The 16670-nt window shown below is 42.8% G+C and overlaps 1 protein-coding gene across 2 annotated transcripts in view; it reads left to right on the top strand.

Annotated features, from left to right (window-relative positions):
- The window catches only part of aux (cyclin-G-associated kinase), a 57367-nt gene extending 47524 nt beyond the window's left edge, over positions 1-9843 (top strand). The window contains exons 24-26 of one of the 2 annotated variants that reach the window (XM_037432247.2): positions 1239-1390; positions 7631-7804; positions 9251-9843. In XM_037432247.2, coding sequence (XP_037288144.2) covers positions 1239-1390; positions 7631-7804; positions 9251-9346 — 422 coding nt within the window. In that variant the 3' untranslated portion in view covers positions 9347-9843. Of the gene's footprint in view, positions 1-1238; positions 1391-7467; positions 7604-7630; positions 7805-9250 lie in introns of those variants that run through there. The other variant, XM_075875338.1, reaches the window with a different exon arrangement.
- The last annotated feature ends 6827 nt before the right edge of the window (positions 9844-16670 follow it).

Raw genomic sequence — 16670 nt, forward strand, 5'->3', positions numbered from 1 at the left:
ATGAATCAGTGACAAAGCGGTGTGCAGTTATATACAACGTATTTAAATACACCTTGTTGGTTGGTCATAACAGGTATGTTTTGTCGAGTTGCGAATTTCATTTTGCTTTTGTTATTACTGTTTTGTGGTATCTGATCTAGCCTGAGGTTTGCGAATATGATGCCTATGCACGTTCCCCTGGTGGTTGCTGGTTGTTTTCAGTCATTCGAAATGTATCGTAGGGCATATCGATGCGTCATATACTGCACAACCAGTTCTGGTCGGTGATCATCGTCATTTTCATTGCCATCAGCGTCGTCATTTTTGGCACCGCTACGGTGCAATAGACTGTTAAGAGATTAGCAAAGCTAATGCCCTCTCTATTTTATTTTTCAATGCGAATTGCAAATGCTCGCTTCCTAACGGGAACTGTTGGTCCGCCTTAGTTCAGGGAGTTGTCATGGTATGACGTCACCTAAACGGTACAAATGCTTAGATCTCATGTTCGTTGAGCATGTTCCCATGCAGATTCATTAGATGTGCCAGCCCTCTCCTATAGCATGTGTGTGTCAGACTTCTGTGGCTCAAAGCAATGCTGTCCATTTGGTAGCATGCCTGGCACCAAGAAATGGGACGCGCCATCTCAGTACACAGTGTCTAACAGAGCCAGCATGATGGCCAACAGAGGGATCATGATAGGTGCAAGACACGTCCCGTGTATAAGAACACGACTGATCAAATATTGCTTACACTGACTACTGCCGTGGGGCTCCACTGAAACGGTACACTTGCCCATAATTGTAAAGCAAATGTGAAGGCTAGCCGACAGGGTATACACTCAAACCTCATTATAACAAAGTTGCATATTACATGAAAATAAGTTCGTTATATAGAACAATTTGTTATAAAAGTATGTCATTGACTGTACATCTATTGTGAGACTATTCTTGATTTACCTCGTTATAACCGATATTTCGTTAAGTCATGTTAGTTATATCAAAGTAGGAATGTAGGAGTGCAGTAGGAAGGAACAAGACGAGTGGGTGGTGAACATGGATGGATCAAGTGCATCTGACTGGTATTGAAGAAAATAGAGGAAGTGCTGACATGGTAAACTGATTGCTTGCATACTGCGCCTGTTTGCATGCACCGACAGTCATCTTGTTCTTGTTTTCACACAAATTTTACTTGCTTCCTAGAAGTGCGCCCAATTCTTATGGTTACCTTTTTCTTTTTTTCTGCATTGTCCATGTACTCAGGCCAGAAGGCAAAGCTGACGGAGGACACATTCGAGGACCTTCTGGGCACGCAGGGCTTCTCGGGTTTTGGCAAGAAGGACACAGGTCCGAAGACGATTGCTGAGCTTCGCCGGGCAGAGATGGCCAAAGAGATGGACCCAATAAAGCTCATGGTGAGGGGGCAGGGCCTCCACTTGCACATACAGTAGGCTCTGGATAATTTAAGTTTAGCTTCTTTTGAATAACTATCAGGGAACCCGGTTATCTGTTTTGAGTGTGCCATCTTGTCTTCATGAACTCATTATTTAATGAAATACATCACCTCCATTCTGATGTGTAATTGCTAACAAATTGTTTTTTTTAAATTTATTTATTGGTACTGCGATCTTTTACAAGATCATAGCAGGGGTGGTACAAAACATAAACATAAACATCAGTGAAAACAGGCAAACAAACAATAAAAAACAAATGTAATACAAACTTATGTAACTGATAGCTGCAGTGATTCTTCGAGACTAGAGAATCAACAAAAAGCAAGGTACAAACATAGATAACAATCATATCTGCAGTGACTCTTCAAATGCAGACAATGTATTTAGGGTAACAACATCGTTATGTAGATTGTTCCAATCCACGATAGTCCTCGGAAAAAAAGAATATTTGAAACAATTTGTTCGTTGCATCAATGGAGAGATAGTAAGATTGTGTCTCTGTCTTGTTCCGTAACCCAATGAAAAGTGAACGATATGTGATGTGTCGACTGCATAGTGACCTTTTATTAACTGGAAAAGAAATTTTAAGCGCAATATTCGATTTTGGTCCGGAATGTTTGGAAATTTGCTTTTCAAGAGAAGTTTTGTAATCGAAGTAGGACCATATGAGTTATAAATGAACCTAACAACCTTTTTTTGCACCCTTTCAAGTTTTTGGATATCAGTCTGAGTGAACGGGTCCCATATGACCACAGCATACTCCAGTATAGGACGGATAATGGCATTGTAAGCGAGGAGACGAATACTTGGTGTGGTTGATCTTAAAGAACGCCTTAGGAAAAAAAGTTTACGGAGAGATTTAGCTGCTACAAAATCTATGTGCTTTGACCAGGATAGATTTTTGTAATCCAGAGACCAAGGTACTTGTATTGAGTTACTTCTGACAGAATTGTATTGTTGGTGGAGTACTGGAACAAAAGAGAGTCTTTTTTAAGGGTAATTCTCATAAAAACTGTTTTAGCAAAATTAACAGGCATCTGCCATTTGTCACACCACGAAATTACTTTTAGAAAGTTCCGATTTAGTTTAATTTGATCATCAACTGAGGTGATCTTTTCATATAAGACACAGTCGTCGGCGTACAGCCTAATGTAAACAGAAAGGTCAGTGACGATATCATTTATATATAACAGAAAAAAAAAGAGGCCCAAGGACGGATCCTTGAGGAACGCCTGAGTTTACAGGAGCGTGTTTAGAAGATGTATTTTTTACCGTAACAAATTGACGCCTGTTTGTTAGGTATGCTGTTATCCAGTCAAGGATCTTTTTGTTTTGTAGAATACAAGTTAATTTGTGAAGTAATTTAGCATGCGAAACATTATCGAAGGCTTTTTGAAAATCCATAAATATGGCATCCGTCTGCTTCCCTTCGTTAATTGCTTGAGCAAAGTCATGTGTAATTTCCACTAATTGAGTATTCGTTGAAAAGCCCCGCCTGAACCCATGTTGAACATTTGTTAATACTTTATGAGAATTAAGGAAGGTAATTATATGTTTATGAATAATGTGTTCTGGAATTTTACATGATGTTGATATAAGAGAAATCGGTCGGTAATTCGGAATAGATGACTTGTCTCCCGCTTTGTGTAAAGGCTTAATTTTGGCGATCTTCCAGTCATCTGGCAGTTGGCCCTCAATCAACGAATGGGTATACAAAATAAACAAATAGCGAGAACACCATTCTGCGTAGCGCTTCAAGAAGGCATTTGGAATGCCATCTGGCCCGGTTGATTTTTTAACATCCAGATTCAGCAGTAAGTTTAAAATGCCATTCTCGGAAATGACTAAGTCTGGAATAGGTGGGAGCGATATTGAAAAATCAGAAAGGATGCCATTATCACAAGTAAAAACAGACTTGAAGTGGTTGTTGAAGGCGGAACAAACTATTTCTTCATTGCATGTTCTTTGGCCGCTTATCGTGAATGAGTCAATCGAGCGAGATGTTGGCGTGATAAGCCTCCAAAATTTCTCGGGTGATGTTTTGATTAAAGTTGAAAGCGATGTTTCGTGGTATCTTTCCTTGTCGCGCACAGTTTGCAGTTTTAGTTCGCCCGACAGGTTAGCTATCAGCGGTGTATAAGCAGCTTTATCATGAGATTTCGCTCTTTTGCTTTTTATTCGTTTAAGTTTTTGCTGTAAATGTAGCGTTTCTCTTGTAATCTAGGGGTTCCGGCATTCAGTTTTTTTAACGATTTTCGGTATGAAACGCTCCACGCATTCAAAGACAATATCTTTAAAAGTAAGCCACAGATCATTCACACTTGCTCATTTATTCAAACCTCATAACAAAGTTGCATCTTACACGAAAATAAGCTTATTATATCCAAAAATTTCTCATAAAGGTTATTCCTACATTATATCTATTGCAAGACTATTCTTCATTTACTTCGTTATAACCGATATTTTGTTATATCAGAGTTTTGTATGAAGGTTTGAGTGTATATGACATGGTGCTTCTGTTTGCAAATAACTTACTTGTGTGTCATTTCTTGCTGCTAATTTCTGTATTTACTCGAAAATAGGACACAAATATAGGTTGACCCCTAATTATAGTGTTAGATGAGAAATTAAAAAAAAAAACAAAAAAAAAAGCATTCAAATAGTCTGCCCCCCCCCCCTCCTTTTTTATGTATATAGAAACAGAAAAATTGAAGCTTAGCACACCTTTATTTGCATAACTTAGCGCCCTAATTGCTGCCGGTGCGGTCATCTTCGTTAGATGTATCAAGAATGTTGTTGTCATTGGATTCTTCGCAAGCATCCACATCTTCCCAAACGATGTCATCCTCGCTGCTATTGCTGCCGGTTGCTGCGCTGCGAAAAGCACGACGCCGTCCGTTGCACGCAAACAGCTTGTCTTGCTGCTTTCGCCAACCCCTAATCAAGTTCTCAGTCACACAGAACTCGCGCTGTGTGGCACAGTTGGTCGAGTCTTCGGCAAAAAGTACTTGGCGCTTGAAGTCGCCTGTCTAACTCTGCCGTCGTGACATTGTCACAACCGCGGACAAGCAAATGCGAACCGTCACCGCAATTGTGAAGCGAACAAAGAGCGAGGTGGCGAGGCCTCAGGACAGTGCAGCTGCATGCTGGATGGCGGTACCGGAAGCACGTCTGGCGGGCTAGAAACTTGGTTTCATCGCAAACATGGCGGAGTGGCTGCATTTCGCGGGGGCTTTCAAAAGCTGGTATGCGGCTATTGCATCAACAACCTTTTTGTTAATTACTTAGTCAAGAAACGGAGGGGGGGGGGGGGGGGGGGCCTGGGGTGGTCTTTATTTTAGATTTTATGGTATATAACATGCGCATGTAGCAGGAACTGCTTGAAGAACAGCGGGCACGGCAGTTTAACGCCATAAGCTTGGTGCTTTTGGTTGGTTTGATCATAAATATAGGTAAAGATTATTTGGTCGTTAATATAGATTGATAACTAGTTGTGAAAAAAAAAAAAAAGGTCGATCTATATTATAATATTGTCATAAGGCTTTTCGCGGTGATAAGTCATACCAGCATGTTTGTCGGTGACCGCCACCTCGCCTTCATTTTTTCCCAATGATCACTTTCAAAGTCATCACCACAATCGTTCGGAAGTCATAATAACTGATTGGCTGATCTACACACTTATCAACATGACCGAAAACCGTTCACAGCACATTGTGGCGTCTGAAAGTTCAGTGTTGCAGTAAAATTTTAGGGTGCAAAATGTTATCACGGTACGCTGTTAGTACGCACTAACCGGTAGGCGTATGGCGAACACTTTGGCTTAAGCGGCACGCAAATGCATTAATCTTTATGAGGCTCGTTTGGGGGATTCGTTGCAACTAGATTTTGACCATTAGTACTAGGCTTGTGCAAATAGTGAATTTTAAGTTCGGAGCCAATAGTGATTTTGGTCGAATAATTTTGAATCGAATTTGCCTAGTATATGTATCGCATACTATAAAGAAAAATAAGCATATCTCTCATGGCCCAGCTAACCTGTACACAACAGTAATACCTTAATAACTCGAACTTGCATATGCATCTAAAAAATTTGCTAAGTCGAAACTTTCTGCGGCACCCAACATTTGCCTATACGTCCCATGTATATTTTTTTTATCTCAAGGTATTTTTGGGTCGGATTGCGGATAACTCGAAATCTTAATTGAGAGTGGGACGAAAATTCCGTCACCGGACCATTTCACAAGACTTGTGCAATGCTGCCACGATCTGTTTTCCTATTTAGCCACGCCTGCCACTATGTTGACGCTTACGCGAATGGGAAGTGAGCAATGTTTTAGCCCAGCGACTCATCAACTTTGTCAAGCAACCCTGTAGCACGTCATGTGCCACATGTGCTGATCAGGGAGGCCCTCTGTCCACGCTTGGTGTAGTTTTTCTCTCGTTAACTTTATGCTGTGCACAAAATTTTTCGTGAAGTGTGAATTCCATTCGTCTGCGCAAACCGTGTGGTATAGATTTTTCGCTGACTGAGTGGAGTGCTCGGGATTTATTCTTAGCTGTGTTTTCCATTCATCTGCGCAAACCGAATGGTACGAATTCTTTTCCTGACTGTGAGGAGCGACGACTTACCGTGAATGTGGCAAGCATGGCGTCAAAGGAGTGCAAACGGCCGCTAAAGTAGAGGATGGCGGAGACGACGGCGACAACGAACCACCTGGAGAAGTTCCGACGTCTTCTGAGACGATAAATTTGCTCAGCTTGCTTCGAAATAAGGTCTAGTGCAGGGGTGGTGAAGATACACTGATCCGACGTGTCAAGCAGCCGGATGACACCTTCTTAGGCCCGAGTATGACCGCAAAGTTGATGAGCATTAGGCAGTTTTTCTCTGCTAAAAAAATGGAATTGTGGCAAAACCCAGTGGGTACGTCCCTTGTATGTTATTTCTTTTGCTTTTAAACCTGTATGAGAAGAAAGATTGGAAACTGCCATTGAAGAGCTGATGAGTAGTAGTAATTTTCTCTAAAGCACTCATCTTTTACAACGATTAGCGCAACTTCGCTTATTTCAAAAATCTGTCTCAAAAATTTGACTTTCTGTAGAATACAAGTGATAGCCTGTAAAAATATGTTACTTTTAAAATGTGCTCCGCTTGGAGCATGTAATACCTGCGACACGTGGGGAAAAGTAAAGTACATCAAAGTAAACCCCTTTTGTCGGCAAAAGGGACCATTTACAGAAAGGAGTTGCGCCGATGACACACGGCACCAGACACAGCAACTGCCGCTGCCAACAGGGTGCTTGTGACGTCTTGCGGGCGTTTGGGAGTACGCCATTCCGGGCCGAAAGGTAGATACGGGATCTGCTTTATTGAAAAGGATCTTTGCCGGACAGGAGTTACTTCTTTGTAGTGTGTCACTGCACTTAAACTTCTTTTTAGAAGATGTCCTCCCCCCCCCCCCCCCCCCGTCGAAAGGACTTTAGGGCGCCCGTGTGTCAGGGGTATAAGTTGGTATAACAAGCGTTTAAACTCAAAGAATGAATCGATGTGAGGGTATTATTCTCATTTAACCTTGAAGTGGGGCTTCATTGCGCTGCATATTTCTCATGGGTATGTGTTTCTATGGCATAGCACCACTTCACTGCAGTGAAATCACTTTTGCCAAGAATATATGCGAATTAATATACACTTGGTCGGGTACTTTCATGGCTTAGCATCACTCCACTGCAGTGCAACCACCTTTACATGTTGTCACATGCGTATTAATATGCAGTATTCATTAGTTTCAAATAATTAAAAATTTTGAATAATTTAAATTCAATTCGAAGTGAATTGGAATACTGCATTATTAGTTTGAATATTTGAAGCTTTCGACTATTTGCACAAGCCTAGTTAGTACACTTAGATGGGTATGTATTAATGAGCTTTGACTGTACGGTAGGGCTTTTGTTGTTAGGTAACAGGAAGAAAATACAGTCTGTAACGATTATTTTTCAGAATGCTGACCTTTAATTTTCCATTTGTTCCACTGCTGTTATAGCCCTGTGCAGAATATTCGCTACCTGTATGCAAGCAATAAATGTTTGCGGCATTCGCAACTGTGTACTGTCGGAGCCACAGCCAGTGTTGGCAGTGGAATGACTCGTTGTCAGCCCACGAGGCATACTTAACCATTGGCCATCGATCCTGTGCCAATGCCGTAGATCATGGACTGGACAACGAAGAAGGAGCGCAACATCCGGGCACTGTTGTGCTCGCTGCACACGGTCATCTGGGAGGGCTGCCGCTGGACCGAGGTGGGCATGCACCAGCTTGTGTCGCCGGCCGACGTCAAGCGCCTTTACCGTAAGGCCTGTCTCGCCGTACATCCCGACAAGGTGCGTATGGCAGAGAATGATGGCGTACGCTAGTGCAGGACCTGACCCATTATTCTGCTTGAGTAGCTTTTTGTGTCCTAAAGAGACCCTGCAACACTTTTCGAGCATGGTCAGAAAACACTACCGATCGGTGGTCGAGGCGTCCGAGAACGCAAGAGCCGAATATCACAGTGCAGCCTGTGGCCTGGAATTCACAATAAATTCTCCGTCAGCTAAATGTTGCTTTCTATTTTCTCGACAAATGACACTACAGCTCAAAAATCACTTATCACAGCCATTCTATCTGCCATTGGCTAATTTGAGCTTGGGGCGCTTGGTCGTTACTGGGGCTGCCGCGAGAGACCACAACTTATCCACGCATGCACATGCGATCGCACTGGAAAGCCGTGTATTCGAATAAAAAAAATAAAGTGTTCAAGTTCACGAGGCATGCGTGACTTATTTTCTTTCCCCATGCCATTCATCCCTGCTTAGCTCCCAGCGCTTTCGTCAGGACGAGAGGGGAGAGAATGTGGCTGCTGCGTGTGACAAATCTTTGCAACTCAGCTTCATAGTGGACGGAAACGAAAAATGTTTTCGGCGGTGAATTCGCAAGGCAGTAAGCTCCTTCAGCGAATTCATTCCATGGGTAGTTGATGAAGTGTTGCAGGGCCCCTTTAATGTAACCCCCCATGCAGCAACTCACGAACAATGAATTGTGGTATCCCAACTTGCCATATTAACTTGCCAACTACTGATGCTGATACCATAGGTGGATAGAAAAATTGTGGCTCACGCAGAGGATTGTGGGCTACAGCGCCAGTCTGCATCGACTTCCGGTTCGAGATGTCGGGCCACCGTATGAGCATACAATTATACGATTCGATCTGCGCTCAGTTTGTTACTTAAATTTTCTTCTCACCCATAATATTGCTACTCGCACTACTAATGTGTAGTATACTCATACATGTACATCGACTGTAGCAGCCTGGGATGGTTGTTCCCGATTTAAGCAGCTTGTATTTCTCTCCTTATTTGTTTTGTCCATAAAATCAACTATAGGAACAAAATTTATATGCTGGCTGCATTAGTGAAAGTCTTTGGTCCCTCAACCTGAAAGCAGACCAACATGCTATGACTGCTACCTGTCATCATTGATGTCATGTGAATTTTTCTTCTACTGTGCACTCTCAAGCACTTAGTATAGCTGTTCCAAAAGCATTTCCAAGCTTACCATGACAGCTTAGTGGGTAGGTGCGGCACTGCCAAGCTTAAGGAGCTTTGGCAGTGCCGCACCTTACAATTCTCACACACTGCAAGCGTACTTACAGAGGACCAATATGCGAGAATACTTGAACTGTTAGATATAGGTGCACATTAAGGAACAGGCAGTCAAAGTTGATATGGAATTGCCTTGTTCGGACCACTTTCTAACTGTATTGTGTGCTGTCCTCTCTTCCCGACCAGCTTGTGGGCACCGAGCATGAAGAACTAGCCAAGCTCATCTTCATGGAGCTCAACGATGCCTGGAGCGAATTCGAGAAGCAGCAAGGACTTGCCTAGTCAAGAAAAGGACTGGACTTTTCACTTCTCACCTCTGCTCTCCTCGCACGACCTCAGTGCTGTGCTTGTAGCAAGAAGGAGAGTGCAGAGACTGAAAACAAAGGAAAGGCATGTGGGGTGCACGGCAGCACCCGCACGGCGCGAACGGTAAAATGCGAGCGAAAGAGCAGCGGCGACGACAAGAGCAGTGGTGTCCACGTGCAAAAGCCACCGGGTGCACGCGTTTCCAACGCTATCGTGGACGTTTACTTTATGCCTTCTTTTGTCTCAGTGCTTGTCATTGTTTTCGCAACCATTGCCGAAGAAATGGTTCTTGTCACAAGTCGACATACACCAAATTGTTACGTATGGTTGACCCTTGTGTGCGCATGTGTCTAGTTTGTTTTGGAAGGAGATTTCGGAAGCACTGTCCAGGTGTCCAGGTGGATACAACCCAGCACTCGTCAAAGATATATGACTGGTTGTATTGGCCCATCTCCTACAACTGCTAGTCGTTGGGCTTGCTACGACTCAGTTTTCGGCAGCAGGAAACTTGCAGAAGCTTGATTTTGAGCCACGTTGAGAGTGGCTCAAAATCCATCCATCCTCCCCCCCTTTTTTTTTATTTAAAAACTAGAATCGGCGAAGTAAGTTGCTGCTCTTACGGCATTCTTGCGGGGCAGGCACTTTCGCTGCTTCTTTGAAGTTGAATCGGCTGAACCTGATTTGTGCAATGTCACATATTCAGAAGACGGTGTTACCTGAAGAAATAAGCAGTATTTAAAATACTTTGAAGTCACTTTACTTTTTAGCAGGATCAAATGACTAAACCACCAAGAATCACGGGGAGCCTACTCTTATTAGCAAAAGCTGCATTCTCACTATTGCAAATGATGTAACTTACAGCTCTGCAGATGTGGTGACCTGGTGCGAGACAGCAGGCACTCGATCCAGTTACAAAAGTGCTTTGCAGTTTTTTTTAAAATTTTCTGTTCATTTTGTACAGTTTCTGCCTTCCAGCTCTGGCGAATCTCTAAGAAAACTGTAATCGCATGCGCAAAGTATTAGTGTGAAAAATAGCTCGCAGTACGCCTTTATTATTATTTTTTTTTCAGCATACCGGCTTGACAGAGTGGGTTTTCACGGATTGAAGTAGTGTTCACGTGCTAGGCACGCTATCCTAGACTTCTGCTCAACTATTGATACTTTTTTTTTCAACCCTTTTGTACATAATGCTATCTTTTGTTGCTGCCTTTCTTTTTGGCGTTCTGATTTTGAGCCAGTCATTGAAGACTCGAGCTGTAAAATAAGTTGTCTTTACTAATATTATCATTATTATTATGATTATTATTTCGACATTTTGGGGGTGTACATTTGTTGCTGTAGCCAGCTTATCAACTGTACAATCTACAATTGTAGGAGGTTTGAGTTCGGCAGTGTGCATTGAAAGCCAGGTTACTGCGTTATTATTCCAGCACTTATATTTGCATGTCATTGTCATACCGAGTTTTCTTTTTTTATTTTATAGGGATCAAAAAAGACCAGACTTGCACATTCTTTGTCGGCTTCATTTGGCACGCTTTCAAAGAGGCCTCGTTAAAAATGTGGCACTTGCAAACGAGACATAGAGGCAGTGTCACAGTTGTATTCCTTCCTTGGGGCTGTGTTCTTTTAGTGCCCAACTTTACGTGCTGTTCTTATACATAGGTGTGTTGTATGCTGCCCTTTTCTTTTATGTTGGCTCGTTTATTTGGTTTGCCAGTTAACCATCTCTTTTCTGTTCATTAACAAGTACCTCTGTAGCAGAAGGGCGTGGTACTAGCAACTGCTCTCCAACCCTAACGACACACACACTCTGTGAACGCTGCACAGTGGATTTTTAGGTCTTCGCTTCAAAGCTAATCACTACGCGTTTTCTGTTCGGTGAAGCTTTTATGGTTGCATTAATCAAAGTACTTCTGTTGGTTTGCGAAATGTCGTCCTCGCACTTTTGTCCTCATTGGAGAGCGTTCAATCAGTTGGGAACTCAACCTTGTGTGTAAACTTTGAGGTTTTCATTTTGTGGCGTACGGAATGCTGTATATGTCATGTGCCATGTTTTACGAAGTCTGGTTTCTCTAGTTACCTTTCCTTGCTGGTGGTATGCATGCTTCTGTGGGCACGCCGGTTCACTTTGACCTCTTTTGTGCATGGAGGATCAAAAACTTGTGCTGTTGACATGGAGTGCAGATCTGGCTCTGTCGTCATGACTGGCAAATGCAGTGTGCTTGAGTTTTATTTGCCAGGTCGCAGGTAATGCAGCAACCTTGATACAGTCAAACCTCATCAAAACGAAATTGCATGTTTCACAAAATTGCTTTGTGGCTAAAATTGATTATTGAAATTCATTTCCAACACTGTCCTCATGGTGTGACTGTTCCTCAACATACATTTGCGAAACCATCCTGGTAGCGTGACTCTTTTTCGACTAATTTTTACAGCTGATATGTAATTTGAGGTGATAAGTAATTGAGGTTTGGCTGCACTGGGAACTGAATGCTTATAAACTCTTTTACGGAGACTGTGTAGATCTTGGTTCTGCTGTTGAAAGTGAGATCAGCGCATTTACCATGACAGTGTTTTGTCATTTTAGTTGTGATTTTATTGTTTCTTGTGTCTTGATTTTCTTTTACTGCACCGTATTCTACTACTACTGCTCTTTGAGTCTTACATGGCGATCCACCAGTTACAGGTGATTAACGGCTTTTGTGCTGCATGCCACTGATGTCGAAGTTGCGATAAACAAGGAACACCCTGCAGTTGTGCGTAGGGGTATGGGGATTTCATCACCAGTGCTGCTTTGTCAGTACGGGCATGCGTCGCTCTTGGCAAGCAGGTCGTCACTCAAGCGCTGCTTAGTGAAAAATTTCTCACGACATGGGCGAATTCAGGCTACAAGATGGGATCTAGAATTCACTGTATTCCTTGTCCCTTTAGAAGCAGCGTGCAGGCATCCCTCTAGGGGCTGGTGTGTGTATGATGTGTGTCTACTCGAGTGGGATCCAGTTGAGGCATGTTTAGAAAGACACATGCAAGTGTTGCAACAATCACTGTAGGTGCACTCATCATTCGATTGTGTGTGTTTGTCAGCCCGTGCAGCAGTCGTTACATGCGTTCAGGGTAATTGGCGTTTGACCTGAAGCGGTTGCCTAAGCACTTAGTGAAGGACCTCTGAAGTTCTCGATGTTTAGGCTGATGCATTGTTAAGAAGAGCAACCCATTAGCGTTTCGGGCAGGGTAACATTCGAGAAAGTTTGAAATTTATTAGGGAAAAAAAGAAGTGTTTGATTGTGGTGTAACAGTCGTCATATAAAAATTGTCATGCAGACTTTGGTGTGGGTTTTAAGCCTCTGAGAGCACATCGGTACTGAAGAAGTGCTGTCATAATGGGTGAGCCTATATGCAGGTTCTGGCATCTGGTTTGGTGTCAAAAAATTCTTTGAAAGCTTTCTTTAGATGTGGTTAGATTGTTGAGTGCACAAGTGTTATTTTTTAGGTTAAGATAAAAACAGTGTTAGACAGTTGCAGTTCCTATCTTTATAGTGTACTGACCAGCCCGGTTAGGCGCACTCTTGCAGTTTTCTAGGTTGATGGGTACGCTGCTTGAGTGCAAATATGTGCTTTGTTGTTTGCCCCAAATTTGCCTTTACGATCATGATGCACAAGAAAACTAGGTTGTATGCATTAGATCGACAGCTGCGATTTGAGCGGTCATTTTCTTGGAAGATGTGGGTCATTGTCTACACTTTTTGTTTGTCGGTTTCTAGAGTGATGCCTTCTCGAGGCATTCTCCTTGGTGATGTACAGTGCCGCACCTCCCGTCTCTACTATTATAACCTGGTTAGTACCCAGAGCCTTTAAGGAAGAAAAAATTTTTTCCTTTGAGTTCGTGAGTAATAAGCAACTGTTGCCATGTGCGAGGTGGAGCACAAGGAGTGTAATATACGGTGGCTGAGATGGTGACAAAACTTCTTGTTTTTTTGTCTGTGATAGATTTGATGAGAACTTGTCTGTTTCAACGTCGTCCAGCTTCCTACAAGTGCGCCCGCACACGTCAATGCTGTGCCTACAAATGATACTGAGGGCTTTCTTTTGTCTTTGTGTCCTCGTGACCAGTCTCCCCAATTTGACACGATTGGCCCCGATTGAAAGTTGTCCTAAAATGGATACGTATTTAGTCCTTCGATAACATTTGCAGTGAGGAGTAAGAATGCATAAAAGATGCTGAAGACAGGTCTCACGGTATCACCAATTTTTTTTCCGAAGGTTTATAATTGGGAACCCTTAGTGATGAGCATCATGTTCAGATATGCATGCAAGCCTTTCATTATAGACTGCTAGAAAAACTATTTTGCAAGTGGAAGTGAATTAAGCAATGTAAATAACAGTGGTTGTTTTGCTCTAGGCTTAGTATTTGAGAAGCACTAGGCTTGATGTTTTTGTGAACAGCTAGATGTATGTATCACGTTGCATATCAAATGCACAGCATGCCTGTGGCATTTCATCATATTTTGTATTTAGTGTAATAGATTGACGAGTTGTGCAAAACTAAACATCATAGGGCAGACTCTGGGTGTGAGTGCCTGATTAGCATATGAGTACAGGTGGCAAATAAAATACAGGGGCATGAAAGGACTATGCTTGTGACTGCCAAAGATGTAAAACTGTAATAGTTTTGAAGTTCCGTGAGACTGAGCAAGATGAGAAGAAATTTCAGGGCAATACGATGCTCCCACCTAGTGGTGTAACAAAATTTCGTAAACTGTCATGTCAGTTTACTCAAAGCACTGACTTTTAAAAAAAGTGAAAAACTAGTTTTGCAAATTCATCATGTAGGTGGCTACACGGAGGACACAAAACAGAGTTGGGCGTAGTACTTGTCCACATACAGTGCGTAACATTTTTTTTCGTCTCTGTGAGTACTTGTTGGAAGCTCGACGGCCACTAGGATTTCATTCCACTAGTTGCTATCGGACGTGTAAGTCTTGCTGTGTAATCAGCCCTTACACACTTTTAGCTCTCTCTCTGTGTTTTGCTTTACTCTTGCCAATATATTTTTTGATGTCCAGTTTCCGTGTTACACCTGCAGAACTGTGTTTTCCGACCGAAAGTGTGTGTCTGTTTGTTGATGTACATATTATAAATATATACATAAATTCATGCTGTTGAGGAATCAATGAAACAATGCAAAAAAAGTTGTTTGAGTTTTTATTACTGCATGCAGGGCCACTGGGAGTGTTAAGTACTCCAATGGCTGTGCCAATGGGCTGATCTGCAGTTGGTATCAAAAGTTTAGAGACCACAACAAAAAAAAGCTGGATTTTCTCGCTGTTCAGGCTGGCAGACTTGAATATAGATTACCGGCCTCTTCTCAAATGCGCGAACAGCATGTACGGCACAGTTTGATTGAATATAGTCACCGATTGCTGGGTAATTCAAATTTTTCTCATCTCGTGGTCTCGAAACTACTCATGCCAGCTGTATATTTGCTTTTGGGGGAGATTTTCTATCAGAGCATTTCTATGAAGAAGCACTAAACAGGCATTCAAACTGTCCAGACTAGCAGAATAGTTTTTTGGGACCTGTTGCATTGCGACCACATTGCTCAGCCAAGCAAGACTGAAGTCGGAGGAATGCCTTGCCGCGGTGGTCTAGTGGCTAAGGTACTCGGCTGCTGACCCGCAGGTCGCGGGTTCATATCCCGGCTGTGGCGGCTGCATTTCCGATGGAGGCGGAAATGTTGTAGGCCCGTGTACTCAGATTTGGGTGCATGTTAACGAACCCCAGGTGGTCGAAATTTCCGGAGCCCTCCACTACGGCGTCTCATAATCATCAGTGGTTTTGGGACGTGAAACCCCACATATCAATCAAGTCGGAGGAACATGGAGGCTTGTGGTAATGAATCGCTGAATAGTGTACATTGTTGAAGCCAACATTGCAACAACGGGACTTGTCTTCGTCAAGGCATCGAGTGCTTCCATGGCGTCCAATTGTCGAAATGCTCGTGACATTTCTTGTTGAATAATTTTTCAAATTAAGCCAGCCATTCCTACCCTGTGCTGTCACTAGCCTGACGTCATTACATAAACATTGTGTATATATGCATGTCCTATATATTGCGTTAGCATGAAGCCTGAACAAGCTCCATGGAAACCAGCAGATGCTGAACAAAAATTCGTTAATTGCCACAATTAAAGTAATGCTAGAGCAGCATTTAGCATTGTCACAAAGCTACTTCTAAGCACATAACTGCAAAAATTATAAACTTGCTGGCACGATACCTACTATGTTTAGCTGCGAAAAGAGAAACGAACGTATTATCTTGCGTGGATCTGATACTCGTGGTGGATCGCATGTGTTAATTAGGGAAAGAATTCTATGTACGATGAAGATAGTCGTGCGCAGAAGCCGGGCTGCTTGCGAAAGGTTCGCGTGCCGCTTGCTCGAGACTTCTGCTCCAGGGAACGCAGTTGAGGCGTTCAGTATTGATCGCCAGCTCCGGGATGGCCTTTCATGTCAACGCATTGTACACTCAAACCTCTATGTAACGAAGTTGCATCTAACACGAAAATAAATTCGATATATTCGAAAATTCATTATAAAAGTATATTCCTAACGGTAAATTTTTCATTTACTTCGTTATAACCAATATTTCATTATATCCGGGTTATAATAAGATTGTAAATTTTAGGCTTGGTGGAGAAATGCATGCCGTGGTCAACGTTGTGACCTGCTTTCAACAATAACAAACAGCAAGGGCACGAGTTCGATGTTCATTTAAATCGATGGTCTTGATTTCAATTTCATGGTAAAGTTTCTTCAATGAGCTTCACTCGGAAGGTGCCTAATTGCTCCAGTTCGGGATAGGACAACACTAACAATTATAATTGCATCATATTAGCCTATGAGCAAATATGGCCCTTTTTGTGCACTTGGAGTTTCGATGGAGGCGAAAATGCTGTAGGCCCGTGCGCTCAGATTTGGGTGCACGTCGAAGAACCCCAGGCGGTTGAAATTTCCGGATCCCTCCACTACGGCGTCTCTCATGATGATATCGTGGTTTTGGGACGTCAAACCCCACATATCTAAGTTGCTGACGTCCTCCACCTCGATACATGTTGCGCAGGCCGGAAGCTGTGTAGCAGTGGGCACGTTGCGCGAGGACGCTCGTCATCTCGCCGGCTAGTTCGTGCTGCGGTGTAAGGGAGAAGTGTACAAGTGCTAGAAATGGGAGTTCAAGAACAAGGGGAAAATATCGCTTGCCTTGAACGGACACGCTACTCAGTACAGGTAGCGTAACATACTG

Source organism: Rhipicephalus microplus, chromosome 10 (genome assembly GCF_043290135.1).
Source record: "Rhipicephalus microplus isolate Deutch F79 chromosome 10, USDA_Rmic, whole genome shotgun sequence".
NCBI lineage: Eukaryota > Metazoa > Arthropoda > Arachnida > Ixodida > Ixodidae > Rhipicephalus > Rhipicephalus microplus.